We start from the raw sequence: 15,454 nt of genomic DNA on the forward strand, positions 1-15,454 counted from the left end.
AGGGGCCATTCCACCGTCTGTGGAACATTACATGAATAAATGTGCATGAAAACTATCTTTATAAAACACGATATTATTAAGCACTTTGTTCTAAATGCAATTTCTAGCAAAACCATCATGTATCATGTATAATAAATACTACCAACACTAACACTACACTTCACAGTTAAATATATTGAATAGAATCCATCAGAAATCTTATTTTTCATCATTGTTGTGTGACTATTTTCAATTTAGACATAAAATTATTACATATTAGTTAAAATAAACATTTTAGTTGTGTCCTTCAGGTTTTCACTCAGTCCTGTTACTCTTCTTAACATTTAGGACATTTCTCAAGTCACATAATCAACAACAGGGAGCATCATTTGAGTCTTCTGAAGCCCAAAAGCAACGTATCTCACTCAAAAATTAATATAACTAGTAGTGTAACTAATTACTGTTGGCAGGGAATAATAAGTAAAGTAAGAAATTACATTTTTTGAGTAACTAGCCCAAGTTACACTGGTGGGGAATTGGGGGATTGTCTCCCTTTATCATCAGTCATTCTGTTTGTTTTCTACTGGGTTTGTATTTTTATACAATACTACATTGCTGTATCTGTATTTTACAACAATGTGTAACATGAGTCCAACACAGTGAGTGTCTGTCGGTCCATTCAGTAGCTGTTCTGGAGCTTTCAACAATGTCACAGGATCTCCGAAACTCTGAAAACTGACATATTTGAAGGCAGACTTCTGACATGTTGTGGCAGAAATGGAAACCCTGGTTACAAAGAGAATCAATGAACACACATTAACTTTAGCTCCATGTTTGCTACTGTAACACCTACATGGAAATGAGTCATCATTAATTAATGAATGCTGTTAATTATTAATTCATTATTAACTGAGTAATAAATAAATACAAATTCAGTAACATGCCTGGTGGGGGTTGCTTCTCTTTCTCACTGTTTGTTTTACTGGATTTTTATTTCCATACAATCCTCTGTGACCTTACCTTCCCTCTATGTGAGGACAAGCACCGCATTAAAGCGGGTAACGTGCGCCACCTAGCGGTGACTGCACCGACCTCTCTGTGCACTGTTGCCCCCCCCAAACCAAAAAAAGCAGCCTTTAAAAACATGGCAGCGAGCGCGCGCTTTGGGCCCCCCCACGCGCTGATAAAGCTGCAGCAGGTCGCGCGCAGCCAGGTATCATCACTCACTCACCGAGCCCTGTGTGCGCGTTCACGCGGCAAGATTTGGAGATGTCGGTGCCGTCTCCGCGCGCCCGGTGGCGGAGAGGAAAGTTATTTGGTCTCCGGAAAGAAATCCAACTTTAAAAGGACAAAAATGTTGAGGTGAGTTCCTGTAAATCAGTTGTTTGTTTGCTTCTTTCAACTGTTAAAGGGGTTTGTGCTTTAAAACACGTTCAATAGACTTCAATCGATTAGCTTTTAACTGATATGTGCGCGTTACTCTGAGCGCGCGCCTGTGTGTGTTTCTCCATTGATCGATCAGTTGAGGGAGAATAATGGTGAAATATTACATTTAGTTTTATTTACTGTGTTTTTTTGTGTGTTTATCTCCGACACATTGCACAGTGATTCAGGCAGAACAAGAACTTTCTGTTTCCGTCCTCAGTTTGAGACTCGGAGCCGCTTTGGATGAGTTTTGTGTGTGTTAGACCTTCACAACCATACACAACCGTACAGTTGTGTTATAAAGCACACATTAGACCAACAAAAAGGATTGATCACTTTTTATGTGTTGCACATAAACTGTAAACTTGTAAAGTCCTGCACTCACAGTGTTTTATAACTTTATGTACTTTTGCTCATAGTCTTATTGAGAACAATGGGTCATGTAAGGATATTATACGTCTTTTAATGTAAAATCAGATTTTTAGCCTTTAGACATACAAAGAAAAAGCCACTCGAGAAATGTGCCTTTGTAATGTACAATAACTGTTAGCTGTCAGTGCATCGCTTCTTTTGTGTGTAAAATCTTGGTATGAAAAGTTACTTAAGCTGTAAAATAAAGTATAAAGTAGCAGAATATGTATAAAGTAAAGTAAATTGTACTTTAGTAAATCAGAATCGGGTTTATTGCCAAGTAAGTTTACACATAGGAGGAATTTTCATTGATGCATTGGTGCATAAGAATCACAATCAAGCAATTTTTAAATATAAATAAAGATAGAAAGATCTACACAACAGAGACTCCCAGTTTTGTTTTAAGCTTGCAGTAAAATAATCTTAGTTAAGCTTTAAAGGGAAACATTAGTCCTCTATTAAAAGTAACACATGTTTATTTGCCAAAAAGGCAAAAAACAAACTTAAAGGAATAACTTTTTTAGTGTAGTTGCATTAATCCTCACAGACAGCCACTGAGGAATGTGGGAGAAACATCTTGAGTTTCCTGTTGGCCCCTTTTCTATATATATATATATGTGTGTGTGTGTGTGTGTGTGTGTTCCACACAGAAAGAGGTTTTTAAGCTTTTCAGTGAAAAGAAAAGGAAAAGAAAAGGAGTCAGAAGAGCTTTGGGGCAGGAGAGAGCTCTGTGTGATACAGCGAGTGTAACACAAATTAATCTGATTAAAGAATTACGGCATTCCACGGCAGAAGCTCACATAATCATCCGGGGCAAAAAAAAGCAAAAGCAGGTTTACAGTGTTGTAATATTGAAAGTTCAGCTGCCCTGTGGTCATTTGTTCTTTCCAAAGCCGTATCTCTGCTTTATAAATGTCACACCTAATTACAAATCAATTAGATGGTATACCTAGAGAGCTGTTCCCGGCAGCCAATCGCAGAGAGTTTACGCACATCCACACAAGTGACCAGGTAGGGCAGGACGGCGGTTAATGAGTGACTAGACCAGGGCAGAAGGGCAGGTATACTTTAGGAGTGTGTAAATGTGGGATCACGTTGGCTAAATTAAACTGCACATAATCCAAAAATACTCCCCCGAGGACTGAAAGCACCAGTAGGTAAGAGGTCAAAGTTCTTAAGAGTTTTGTTAACAGGGGTTTGGTCTTTGTTGAGGTTTAGGCAGCGGGTTTAGATGTGTGTTTTACTGGAGCTGATAGTCCAAACATATCTCCACACTGTTTTTGAAGATGTTGACTTTGTGGCTGCTCGAGAGAATGAATTTAATGTGTGTTGTTGGTTGTGGTTGCTCCAATTTAGCAGAAAAGTCTCCGTACGGCAAACACAGCGAAGTGCAAACAAAGGGCAAGTGTAGTTCAGCTCTTTTTGCGCTTCAGATAAAGATCAGCTTTATGTGTGTGTTGTAGGTGTGCCACATTTAGACACAGACCAAAACACTGCTGATTGTATTCTCCTCCACAGCGGCTCAGAGGTGCTTTGGGTTGCAACAAAAAATGAAAAATCAGGAAAATTTCTCGCAGAAATACCCTCAAGTGTGGAGATAATGTCACTCTTCTCCGGTTTGATGTCACCCAATCAGACTGAAACCACCAATTATTCTCCCCTCGACAGATGAGCTACCATCCATAATCGAGCTCGGACAATCAGCCGAAAAAACCCTGATTGGACTCTTTTCCTCTCGAAAACGAGTTGCTGCCTGCAGCCGCCGTGGGAACCGGAGTCGCCATGGAGACAGTGGTGATCGTGGCCATCGGGGTGTTGGCCACTATTTTCCTGGCCTCCTTCGTTGCCCTGGTGGTGGTGTGCAGACACCGCTACTGCCACCCTCACCACCTGCTGCACCACTTCGACTCCAAGTCAGTGAATCGGTGCAAAAAAGCATCTAAATTAAACTTAACTAAAAAGAATTTAAGGTCTAAAAATGTACTGTAATGTCTATTATCTATTGTCTATTGGTTTTATTGGTCCAGGTGATTTTCTGCACGGCCTTTGTGCTGTTTGACAGGGCCGGGGAAAAGGGGAAAGCTTTCTGGGGTCCAGCAATAATCATTTTCATCCTAAAGCTATGTTGATACTGTGGAAGCACATTTCCACCAATGTGGCAGGGCAAAAAAGATTTTAATGAGAAAACGTTCTCAAAATATTGACTTTGTATCTCAAAATAATGACTTTGAGATACTAAGTCATTATTTTGAGAAAGTTTCTCATTATAATGACCTTCTATAAGATACTGTACAAAATAGTGGAGAGATGCTGGGAAACAAGGGAGAGAGATGAGACAAAGGTCCCCAAACTAGAGACGCTGCTGTTCATGATTGCCGTCTTAACCTCTAAACCACAGTCACTCCATAAATGTACTTTCCAACCACAGCTTTACCTCAACATTTTATATCTGTGCGCTGTTTTTCCCCTGTGTTTTCATCCTATTGATGCCCTTTACACTTCGATAAGTCACTGTATGTTCAATCAATCCCAGGTAGCAAAATAAAAGGTCGCAAAGCATCTTAAATATTGATTCCCACAACCTTCAGATATCCAGTAGTCTATAAGATACTGCTTTGAAGTAGACATCAAATGTAGTCATTTAGCCTATCTTCATTTCAGGGCTACTTTAGCCAGTTAGGGGGAACCCAGAAAACATTTTTTGGTATTTGACTCTGTTTCCCCTGTTCTGTCTCACAGACCCACAGTGGATCTGATCGGAGCCATGGAGACCCAGAGTGAGCCGTCGGAGCTGGAGCTGGACGATGTGGTCATCACCAACCCTCACATTGAGGCCATCTTGGAGAATGAGGACTGGATAGAGGACGCCTCGTACGTCTTTGGTGGCATTGTGGCATGATACAAGAATGTTTTTTACGCCCAGATCGGACCAAAGATTCACGTCGAGCAGCGGATGCGAACTGACCCATTTATGCTCGACTCGAACCGGCTGCGACTCAGCTTGTCAAGTCCAAAGTGACAGGTTGTAGAACGTAAGCCACAGCACCTGTTTCAGTCAGAGAAAGTGAAAGTGTGCATCCTGCTCATGGTTAAGTTGTAAAAATCTTGGTCCACCACAGAGCGTCTCTGCTGGAGCGCTGTCAGCTGAAGAGTCAGTCAGTAGAGGAGGTTGTGCCACCGCCCGGTTCAAGAAGGTCTTCACCCAGTCACGAGCAAGAGCGTTAGTTCATAAAGTTTACAACCTGCCATGCTGTCGCTCTGTGTACAATGACACAGTTAAAAAACTGACAAATGGAGAGTCAATCTTCTCGACTGATGATTCGAATCATCAACTTTTCAGGGGGCGGTCCTATTCAATAGCCAACCAGCTCTTAGCGAAGTCAGCCTATTCAAGTCAGTTAAGAACTGTCAGCTGGCAGAGTTTTGTGTCTGTTGGACACGAGCCTTAAAATTGACTTAATAAAGTAAATGGACGGCTCCAAATTCAACGTTCTTGTTTTTTAATGTTTGCTTTTCATCAATAAACTGCGATTGTACCTCACTGTCACTCTCCTCATTCATATTTTAAGGTGCTAAAGAAAAAAAGCAGGAAAAGTTAGAATGAAATTACAGAGAGTCGTTGCTCTGGAGTCTTTGGTCTAAACTGGGCTTAAAAAGTTACGTCTCTCAGTGCTACAACTGTACTTTGTCAGCGATTGCAACTAATTCTGTGAATTTTTCTCCGACAGCGGATTGGTCTCTCACTGCATCTCTATCCTGAAGGTAACTTGGGTTTCTTACGCTAGTTTTTTGCCCATGTATTTATTCCCCAATTGACCCACATTAACACACGATATACTTCCACATAAGATCTGCCACACTTTGACTGAAAAGCTGGTTGCCATGACGATGGGTTCCGGGGCAAAGGTCAAAGCCCCAGCCAGCCTGAGTGACATCATCACCGTGGCCAAACGCATCAGCCCGAGGTAAGCGTGCCGGTGTTTTCTTTCGCGACAACTCAACATTACGCACATTATGGGCCTCTACTGCTAACCTGCATCCTCCTCGCATTCCTCTCTGTCTCGTCTCGCAGGGTCGACGACGTGGTCCGATCCATGTATCCTCCTCTGGATCCAATCCTGCTGGACGCCAGGTAATCACATTTGTTGTCCCATCATTTTAAATGAACTTTTTTGAGTTTGATAGCTTAATGCAAAGACCTGCTATTGTGATTGATTAGGTGTCTGTAAGAGCTGGAGAGGAGCGACTGCTTGACTTGATTTATCCATAATGTAATAACCGTTGATGTATACAGAGGTAGGGACGGTAATACAAATGCTCAGAGTGTCACAGCAGATAAATGCTACCAGGAAAACTCAAGATTTTCGTGTTTTTCATCATTTAATCACATTGGATTGGAAGTTTATGCATTGCAATTTATGTGATATGTTATTTCCATTCCAGCCAACTCGCCATAATCCAGTTTTTTTTCCCTCAAATTTAGAAATAAGTGTTGTTATGTAATATGTATCTTCCAGCAGCAGCAGCAGCCAAAAAAAGCCATTTAAATAGATTTGTCCTTTTCTTCCTCCTCAGGGCCACTGCTCTCCTGCTTTCAGTCAGCCACCTGGTGCTGGTCACCCGCAATGCCTGTCACATGTCCGGCAGTATGGACTGGATCGACCAGTCGCTCCACGCAGCCGAGGATCACATGGTGGTTTTGCGCGAGGCAGCGCTGGCTTCTGAACCGGAGCGATACATGCCCGGAGCTGACGCACAGAGAGAACAAGCCATTTAGAGCAAAACACAAATACTTACACAAACAAACAGTCAATTTTATCCTTGAGCTGCCTCTTTCAACAAAAAAAATCTGCACTCAATTGATGCTGAACAGGCGCATATTCTGCCAGGCGGTGTTGAAAAAGGCACGCTTCCCAAACTCATCATCCAGGCCAAATTAATAAGGACACTTCTGAGCGGTAAACAGGCTGTTCTCATGGAAGCAGAGACTTCACTCTGCGCCTCATTTTCACATCTCACATAAAAAGGATGTTTTTCTTTCATCATCAAAAAGTGCTCCAGCTACATGAAGTAGATGTCACACATTCAGACACATTTTTTTTGTATGTAACCCCGCGGCAGATCTTTTTAGAGTTGGTCTGTTGACGGTGTAAGCTGCCTGCGAAGTGAAAGGCCTTTGGAAAATTGTGTGAGTGCACCATCAAGCCAGCGGTGGGCCTAAATCCAATCTTGCCGGCACAGCACAGTCACATGGAGGCTTAGTCAGCTAATCCATTCTGAGGAAAATAACACCCAGTTAGCCAGTGAACCCAAAGGGGGTTCCAACTCAGCGGACCAGCAGAAGACCAACCCGACTTATTTACAATTTGTGGGGTCAGCCTGGCTTGTGGAACATCCCTCAGACACTCACGCTGGTAGAAATCACCGGTCTGTGAGCTTTCAGAGACCAGCAGCTGTAGTTTTAGCCACATCAGCACCAGAGTAAAAGGTTTTTTTCCAGTTAAATAATGCCCCTTTGACCTATTACTGCGCTGTAATATGTTTAATTGATTGTTTTTAGCCACGCTAGAAGCACGTCTTTCTGTCCATCCACCACTTCGGTCAACGCTGAAATATCTCAACCCCGTACTGGAGGGATTTGAAGAATCTGGACAGACGTTCGTGGCTCCCAGAGGATGAATCCTAATGACTTTGGCGATCCCCTGAACTTTCCTCCACAACTTGGATTGCCATGAAATTTGGCACAGATATTCATGAACCCCACAGGATGAATCCTAATTACTTCGGTGATCACATTGCGCCAGTTAAAGGTCCAGTGTGTAACATTTGGCAGGTTCTATTGGCAGAAATAGAATATAATGCAACTACACCACTAGATGCCACTAAATCCTCCACACTGGTCCTTTAAGTTGAATGTGTCCAATACTTTCAAATACCTGCACAGTTAATGACATTCCCATCAGCCTGTATTGTGTGTTTAGTGCCGGTTAGCAAACACTATACCTGCTACACACATCAGTTAGCATTGTCATTGTGAGCATGTTAGCACGCTGACGTTAGCATTTAGCTCAGTGCAGCCTCACAGAGCTGCTAGCGTGATTGAAGAAGTCTATTTTTTTCCTTGTACGAAGTCAGTGCTAGACAGTGAGTCAAGAAACAGATCTTTAATTCTGACAACACAGTGTTTAAAAAAGCTATAATTTGCTCTCAGATTCAACTGTACTAGCTGTTTCTATCTACATGTGGGCAAGAATAAGGATATTTTAAGTTTAAGTGCATCCCTATTAGCCTTTGATTGTTTTTTCCTGTTAGAAATATTGAGCTTTCACACACTATTGAACAGTACAGTCTGTCTGTATGTGTTGTCGTGTTGTGGGGATGTTTTGAACAGTGTGTTGATTGAGGTGAAGCAGATTTAACGTGTTGTTTTGGGCCAGAGGGATGTTATTGGAGCATATCTACCTGCTCTTCCATGCATGGCTAATACTGAATCCCCAAGGAGTCCTAATAAGGCATTACCCACAGCCACAGTGAACACAAGGGCTTAGGCTTCAATACACATGGCACAAAACCCTTGTACACACAAGGCTGGCAGACAAATGAACACATCCGTACATCGTATGACACATCATAGACTGTGGAGTGAAACAGATTTCGGTGACAATCAGGAAGAGAAGCTGTTTTTTTAAATGTGTTAACTGAACTTAAAGCAAAAAACTGCAGCTCTGAGCATGCAGAGGTGTTGGATGGAGGAGGAAACATTTAGAAAGTGGTTAGCCTTTTATTCTTTTTTCGTTCACATCGTTTATTAGCATTGATCTTTTTTTTTTGTAAGCACTCCTTTTTGTTTTCTCGTCCTTGTTACTGATGTCCTTCCCTTACTGCCACACACCTTTTCTTTTTTTTTACCTTTCATTGATTTGTACAGATAAAATGAAGTTTCATAGGAAAATGTGTTTTGTTTTTGCTGTTTTTGAATAGCTACGGAGAAATCCATGTCTGATAAAAAGTCCACACACTCATACTAATTTGACATAAATAAAAGTGAATTCCTTTCCTCTTTTTATTACGTTGTGAGCAGTCCTTTGTGCAGCAACATGGTGCAAATATCTCCCCTGCCGTCTTCCCTTCTCGGTGGAGGAGGAAGTCCCTGCTGCAGGAGCGTCAGTCTGCCTCCACTTGTTCTCACCGTTTAGCAAAGCAGCCCTTTGCTTTTCTTCAGATCAATTTGCTTCCAGCTGGGGAGGGAGGCGTATTCATCTCTCTTCATTTCCAAAATAGTCTGGAACATAATTGTAGTGATTTATTTATGGAGGAAACGATGTAAAAATCAATCGACATAATAAAATATAAATGTTAAAGTTTAAACTTCCTCTCAGGATTGATCATAGAGCGTCTATTGTCATTTTGAAAAATATGGTGAACACTGCAGCCTGCTGGTTGAAAGATATCACTGCACGCTGCTTCGTCAGCTTACCTGGAAGTCTTGATCAGACAGGTAGACCTCCAGGTGATGGGGGTCCACCCCTTCAGGCAAGGGGCTCCGCAGCAGCTCCTCCAGAGGGTACTGGGTCTTCATGAGCTGGGCCAGGGCGTCCTGCACCAAGGTCAGCTTCACCCGCCCCGCGTCGCCCTGACACACACATATCAAACACAAACCAGGGAAAGAGACAGACTGTTAATAACTGGACTAAAAAGAAATATGTGATGTGTATAGTGGATTTTCTAGAATAGGAGACTTCATTACTTTATTAATTACCAAAGTAACCTTGTTGAATTTAACTGATAACTGAATTGTGAAAAAAATAACAAACATTCATTTATTTTAATTAATTGAGGCAGTTATTGATGGATAACTCTCCAAAATTCTTCCTCTTGTAAGCATGATTATTTTACCTGTAGCCTGTGGCTAAAGCACAAAAACAGAGTGAACGGCCCCTTTTCTTGCCCTTTAATTTATTTACATTGGCAGAAATGTCTAAAGAAATGCTGAAAGGTTATGGAACAGAACTTGACTGCCAATTCCTAGAAAGACTCACAGCTCAGGATGAATTTACTTCTTTAAAATCCTCCTGGCTGCAAGCAAGAAAACAATCACACACAAAACAGCCTCCATACTTGGAGAAATGGACAACATATATGTGCTTATACGATGTAATCCATTACATAAGTCTTCTTTTTGCCTGATAATGTCAATAAAACCATCTCTGTGAAGTTGTGAACCCCAACAAGACCCAACTGTGTCTGCAGCTTCTACCTGATCATATAACTTCATAGAGCTGGTACCTGTGTGTGGGGTCCCAGGCTCCTCTCCCAGCGGGGGAACACATTAGTGAAGGTGAGAGGTTCTGCCCCCTCAAAGATGAGGTAGGCCTGCGGTGGGCGTCTTGTGTTCATCTCTGGGATGCAGAGAAAAATCACATCGCATCATTTACACACATCAACTATCAGCAAACCCCCTTTTCTGAGGCATTCCCGTTAAACAGCTCCCTCCTACCTTTGCAGTACTGCAGCGCTGTCTGCATGGCACACCTCCTCTCACTGTGCCAGCGGCTCCAGGCCGAAGCCGAGCTCTCGGTCTGCTCGGGCTGACCCCTCTGCCACAGGTAGACCTCCAGACGGTTGTCGAGCAGGAACAAGGCTGGCGGACAGACAAGAAAGTTGGGTGAATGTATGAGACAAGAAAGTAGAATTAGATTAGAATATTAAATTATGTTTGACTTTGATGTCACTGTGAGATTTTTTGGGGGGGTTAACAGCAAAGAAAAAGGCAAAGTAATGTGTAATAAAGCACATTTTTGATGGAATATATGAATTATTCGTATATCTACAGGCTATAGATAATAAGTGAACCATCTCCATGACAACTGAGCAATGAGTATGTGTTTAAGAGCTCTAGAAACCCCTCAATAAGTGGACCTTGTGCTAAGAGTTTTTTTGTCAAACTACTATTTTTAAGATGAATAATCAGTGCTTGAAATGATTCAGATTTTTGTTAACATGAGTACCCTTATTAACCTTCTTATAATGTACTTCAGTGGCCCCCAAAACCCCTCAAGCAAGTTTTTGGCCCTTAACTGGACATAACTGCACTAAAAATGTTCCTGTTATGGATTAAAATGGCAAAATAATTAGGATTATGTTGTGTTTAGGGTTAGGAATGTGGCAAATTAGGGTAATGGCATCTTTTTTGGTTTAATTTAGGCACCCGAGAAAAATGTGAAAGAGCTGCTCTCACTTGGCTGCGGTACGGAGTACAGACTCTCTTGGACGAAGGGCATCGCCATCACGAGCCCTGGCAGCCGTGCTGGACTCTGCAGCTCTTCGGCCTGGAAGCTCCCCGAGGAGGTGCTCAGGTGGAAGAGGCGAGGTGTGAAGTTGTACTTTCCTGGATCTGACAGAAGACGGACATTTCTTGTTTTTACTCTGATTTTCAGAGGTGGAATGTAACTAAGAACTGTACTTAAGCACAGATTTCAGGTTCTTGTACTTTTGTACTTTTAGTCTTTTCGTTAAGAATTTTGCATACAAAGAGCTTATAAAATATGATGTTTAGTTATGAATTAATTAACAGTATTTACAACTACAACTGAATCAAATAGTTGATAAATCAATTCAATTCAAAGGAGCTTTATTGGCATGGGAAACAGACGTGTTAAATAAAAACAAATATGTACATAAACAGAAGAAATGTGGATTTTCTATTTGAAATACACAGTATATAAGTAAAAGAATAACTTAAAGTTATAAAAATATAAAAATATTAATTAAAAAAAAAGAATAAATTAGTCAATTGACTGAAAATTCAATAATTTTTCATGGAAAAACATTTCATGGTTCCAGCTTCTCAAATTTGAGGATTTGTTGCTTTTGCTTTTTTAATTTTTTAACAATTTCATTGTATTATTAAAAATTCTAAGCATTGTGATGGCATTTTTCACTATTTGAATTTGAATTTCTGAATTTTTACAGATCAAACAATCCAATAATCAATGGAGGAAACGAGGAGATCTTTAAGTAAAGAATCTGAATACTTCTTCCAGTAGTGAGGACTTTAAGGTTTACAGGGCTGAGAGAAATGTCGGGGGTGGAGAGAACCAACGTTGTGTTCTACCTTGCAGCATGCAGTCGTAGGCCTTCCTGTCCATCTGTCCCAGGGCTGCCCAGAAGTCTGCAGGCTCTGAACCTTCCTCAACCACCTGCACCTGCACTGGGCTGCTTTGGCTGAGACACAACTCTGGTGGAAACCTGACAAACACACAAGATTCATGAGGTGGGAAATGCTTCGGTGTTAAAAACGTCACTGGATCCCACAATCTTCTGAAAGCCCACCCAGAGTGAGTGTGTGTGTGTGTGTGTGTGTGTGTGTGTGTGAGACTTACATCTGAGTGAGACGCTCCACTGCCCTCTTGCTGACCTCTCTGGAGTTGGCATGAGCTTTACAGCCAGTCCAGAGATACAGCACCCCCTGCTGGCTGTTGAGCAGGACAACAGAACCCCTGGACCTCAGACCTGCAGAGCAGCAATCCACCTCCAGAAGCGAGGCCTCCTCTGGGAGCGCTCCTCGCACACAGAACAAACGCCACTCTGCTGCAGCAGACGGATGAGAATATATCTTTAAAATCACATGACAAAACAAGCGCAATAGATACAGGAAAACAATAAATATGTCCTTACTGCACCTGCATTTGTGGGGGCCTCCTCTCGCTTGCCCCTGTGAATGACGAGGCCTCCCTGGAAGAGCTGCAGGAAACAGGGAGGCTCCTTTCCCTGAGGTACCACCACCTGCAGAGACAGACCTTAACTCAGTACTTGTATTTATTTTAGTAAAAGTTTAATCAAAATCAATTAGTCAATCAGACTTTATTTGTAAAACACTTTTCATACAAGCAAAATGTAACACTAAGTGCTTTACACATTAAAACACATTAAAACACGAAACTGAGGAAACACTGAAGGAAGAATTAGAAAAAGATAAGTCAAGTGTATAAATCGATGAAGTAGAGTTAAAATGTATGATACATATAATAATAATAATAACATAAATAGATAAATTAGTAAGTAAATACAAATCAATTAAAAGACTAAAAAGGTAGGTTTTGAGTTTAAAAATTCAAAAAAGCTCTGTATTCAACATTTCACAGACATATTTATTAGTAGAGTATAAAAGTACACTGAAGTTAAAGTAGCTACAGTAAAAGAAAAAGTAAAGTCTTTCTGGTGGTTCAGATGTTCAGTGCACTTCTGGTATTGTACCCTTTAAAAATGCAGGATGAGGAGATCTCTGATTTATGACGACTCTGGCCTGATTCAAAGCCCCAATTAATATGTGATGATGTAAGGTTTGGTGTTTTGTGCCAAATGGTGTAAAAATTTAACACATTTTCATGATCTGTTATGGCCGCAGTGATAAAGTTCAATGAGAAAAGATATGTATTTGGTAAAATGTCTGAAGATTTGGAAATAAAACAATTTATTGATCTTTATATATTTTTGTTCAGAGCTTCACTGATGTGCCAGAATAATGTTTTCCCTGTGTTCACTGTGTTCCACCAGCTTTTCTGTATTTTTAGTATTAATTGTACGCCTCACAGAACTACCCAAGAGGTGGAGCTTTTGTGTTTTGCATACTGCCAATGATTAAGACTTCTTTTATCTGCACCTGCCTGTCCATTGTTGTGTTTTTTTATGCTCTGATGAAGGTCCCTTATTTCCCTTTAAAAGGCAAAAATAATGTAAAAAAAAAAAATGGAAGCCATGCTGCTTGCTTTGACCCATAATATAGTGGATAAATTTATATTTATTTATAATATTTGATTTAGACCCCTCACACTGCACTTTAACTTCAGTCATCAAGTAAATTAAAAATGTTTCCATCAGAAATGTGGCAAAATAAACATATAAAGCCTAAATAAAAGTACCAAAGGTGCACTTCAATACGCTACTTGAGTAAATGCTCTCTCATTGGGTTGTAGTCGTGTATATTATTGTATATTATTACCTGTGACTCTTCGTGGTTGTTCATCCCAATGGACAGGAAAGCAGCAGTGTCCCGCCCACTGACACTGGAGTGACAGCCCCGCCACAGGAACAAGGCGGTGCTTTCTTTTTGACCTCTGTTACACTCATCAGAACCGTTTCTGTCATCTACAGCAGAGAAAAACATGAATCATCACTGGAATTTGTGAATTTTACATCTAAATTGAAGCCATTTTTGTAGTTAAAGCTTTGAAAATGGATAAGACTGCAGAATAAATGTAAAATCCTACAGCAAAAACTACAAGAAAAATAAGAAGTGCAAGGGTCACTGACCAACGGTGTTGATGCTGTACGTCCAGCGGATGACGTAGGAGTCTCCTTCGTGAAGCTGTCCAGTGCTCTCCACAGGAATTTCACTGTCATCAAACTCCTGGACGTGCCACGTGTCCACGGCGACTGTTTTCAGCTCCATCTGACGTCCTTCCTCCAGCGTGATGACTCCGTGGCCCCTCTGGACGTCAACCCCGGCCAACACGTTGTGGACTAATCCGTCCCCTTCCTGCGATTGACCCGACACCAGAGCTTTGGCGTCACAGGCGTTCAGGAGGCCTGGAGACGGGGACGTGGGCTGGGGAGACTGAACTGGGACGGGCTGTGAAGAGATGGTGAGAAGGAGGTAAAAAGAGCTGGAAAAACAAACCAGCATATAGTGTGTGCTGCAGGATGTTAAACTGGGATCTAAACCTGTGTCTCCTTGTTCACCGGAGCAGCTTCCTCCCTGCCTCCACTCCTGCCCGTCCAATCCAGGAACTTCTCTCTGAACAGAGCCGTCTCGTTGTGCTCTGAGATGCAGCCGAACAGCGCCCAGCTGGGACGCCCCTCTCCCCTCCTGAGGACACAGTTACAGACTCAGTCCAATATCTAGAACCCATTATCAGTATGACATGCTGTAAATTTACAGTTTAGAGGCTTAAAAACAGCAAAATCCTTAATAACTGTTTTGTTTTCATGCCCTTAAATTATGCTAAGCTATTGCGTTGTATGTTGTGTTGTATGATTATCATAAAAAACCTGCCTCTTTGTGTGCATATTTTTGCACATATAGGTGCATTATTTTTTTTCATGGACTGTTCCCTTAATTCCAATTAAAGGTCCATTGTGTAACATTTAACAGGCTATTGGCAGAAATTGAATATAATATATTTAAAGGATTGTTTTTGATTCTCTCTCTCTGTGCCTATGCTGCTAAGTGCACTGCCCAGTCTTTGCAGATGCATCAGCTTCATTATTTCATCAGCCTCAGCAGAGTCATCAGCTGCCACCACCAGAGTCTGGACTCCATGGGGAGAGCAGACACCCCCTGTAGAGTCCAAGAACTCCTCCGTGGCAGATTCACATCTTGCCAGATCAGAAGACGATGATGCCAAATGCCAAAGACTTTCGGTCAAGACTTAATCATCAAATATCATATGTTATAATAAACAATTATCTTATCATCTCTGCTACATTCACTTGTCTTGCTGAATGGTAGCGAATCCCTGCATCCAGGTTCCTGAAATCTGGTGGAAAGCCTTCGCAGGATATTGTTGTAAGAGCAGATTAATGCCCATGGTTTTGGGTTGAGATGTTCAACAATCCCCAGGGGTCTCATTTATAAAAC

At 41.5% G+C, this 15,454-nt stretch overlaps 2 protein-coding genes across 8 annotated transcripts in view; one reads left to right on the forward strand and one right to left on the reverse strand.

Moving 5' to 3' along the window:
- The first annotated feature begins 1,222 nt into the window (after window positions 1–1,222).
- Window positions 1,223–8,432, forward strand: tmem98 (transmembrane protein 98). Its single transcript, XM_035654596.1, has 7 exons — window positions 1,223–1,341; window positions 3,484–3,728; window positions 4,555–4,686; window positions 5,544–5,577; window positions 5,665–5,780; window positions 5,888–5,947; window positions 6,391–8,432. The coding sequence occupies exons 2-7, from the start codon at window positions 3,598–3,600 to the stop codon at window positions 6,590–6,592; spliced, it is 675 nt and encodes a 224-aa protein (XP_035510489.1). The 5' UTR covers window positions 1,223–1,341; window positions 3,484–3,597; the 3' UTR covers window positions 6,593–8,432.
- svilc (supervillin c) overlaps window positions 6,185–15,454 on the reverse strand; it is a 30,856-nt gene continuing 21,586 nt past the window's right edge. For 5 of the 7 annotated variants that reach the window (XM_035654594.1, XM_035654593.1, XM_035654592.1 and 2 more), the window contains 11 exons: window positions 14,539–14,683; window positions 14,128–14,446; window positions 13,817–13,962; window positions 12,498–12,600; window positions 12,198–12,405; window positions 11,930–12,063; window positions 11,054–11,209; window positions 10,313–10,456; window positions 10,102–10,214; window positions 9,293–9,448; window positions 8,583–9,097 (listed from right to left, as the gene is read on the reverse strand). In XM_035654594.1, the coding sequence (XP_035510487.1) occupies window positions 9,008–9,097; window positions 9,293–9,448; window positions 10,102–10,214; window positions 10,313–10,456; window positions 11,054–11,209; window positions 11,930–12,063; window positions 12,198–12,405; window positions 12,498–12,600; window positions 13,817–13,962; window positions 14,128–14,446; window positions 14,539–14,683 (1,714 nt within the window). In that variant the 3' untranslated portion in view covers window positions 8,583–9,007. Of the gene's footprint in view, window positions 6,564–8,582; window positions 9,098–9,292; window positions 9,449–10,101; window positions 10,215–10,312; window positions 10,457–11,053; window positions 11,210–11,929; window positions 12,064–12,197; window positions 12,406–12,497; window positions 12,601–13,816; window positions 13,963–14,127; window positions 14,447–14,538; window positions 14,684–15,454 lie in introns of those variants that run through there. The other 2 variants (XM_035654588.1, XM_035654589.1) reach the window with 2 other exon arrangements.

Source organism: Morone saxatilis, unplaced genomic scaffold (genome assembly GCF_004916995.1).
Source record: "Morone saxatilis isolate NCDOM2014 unplaced genomic scaffold, NCSU_SB_2.0 Contig14, whole genome shotgun sequence".
In the NCBI taxonomy this organism is placed as follows: Eukaryota; Metazoa; Chordata; class Actinopteri; family Moronidae; genus Morone; species Morone saxatilis.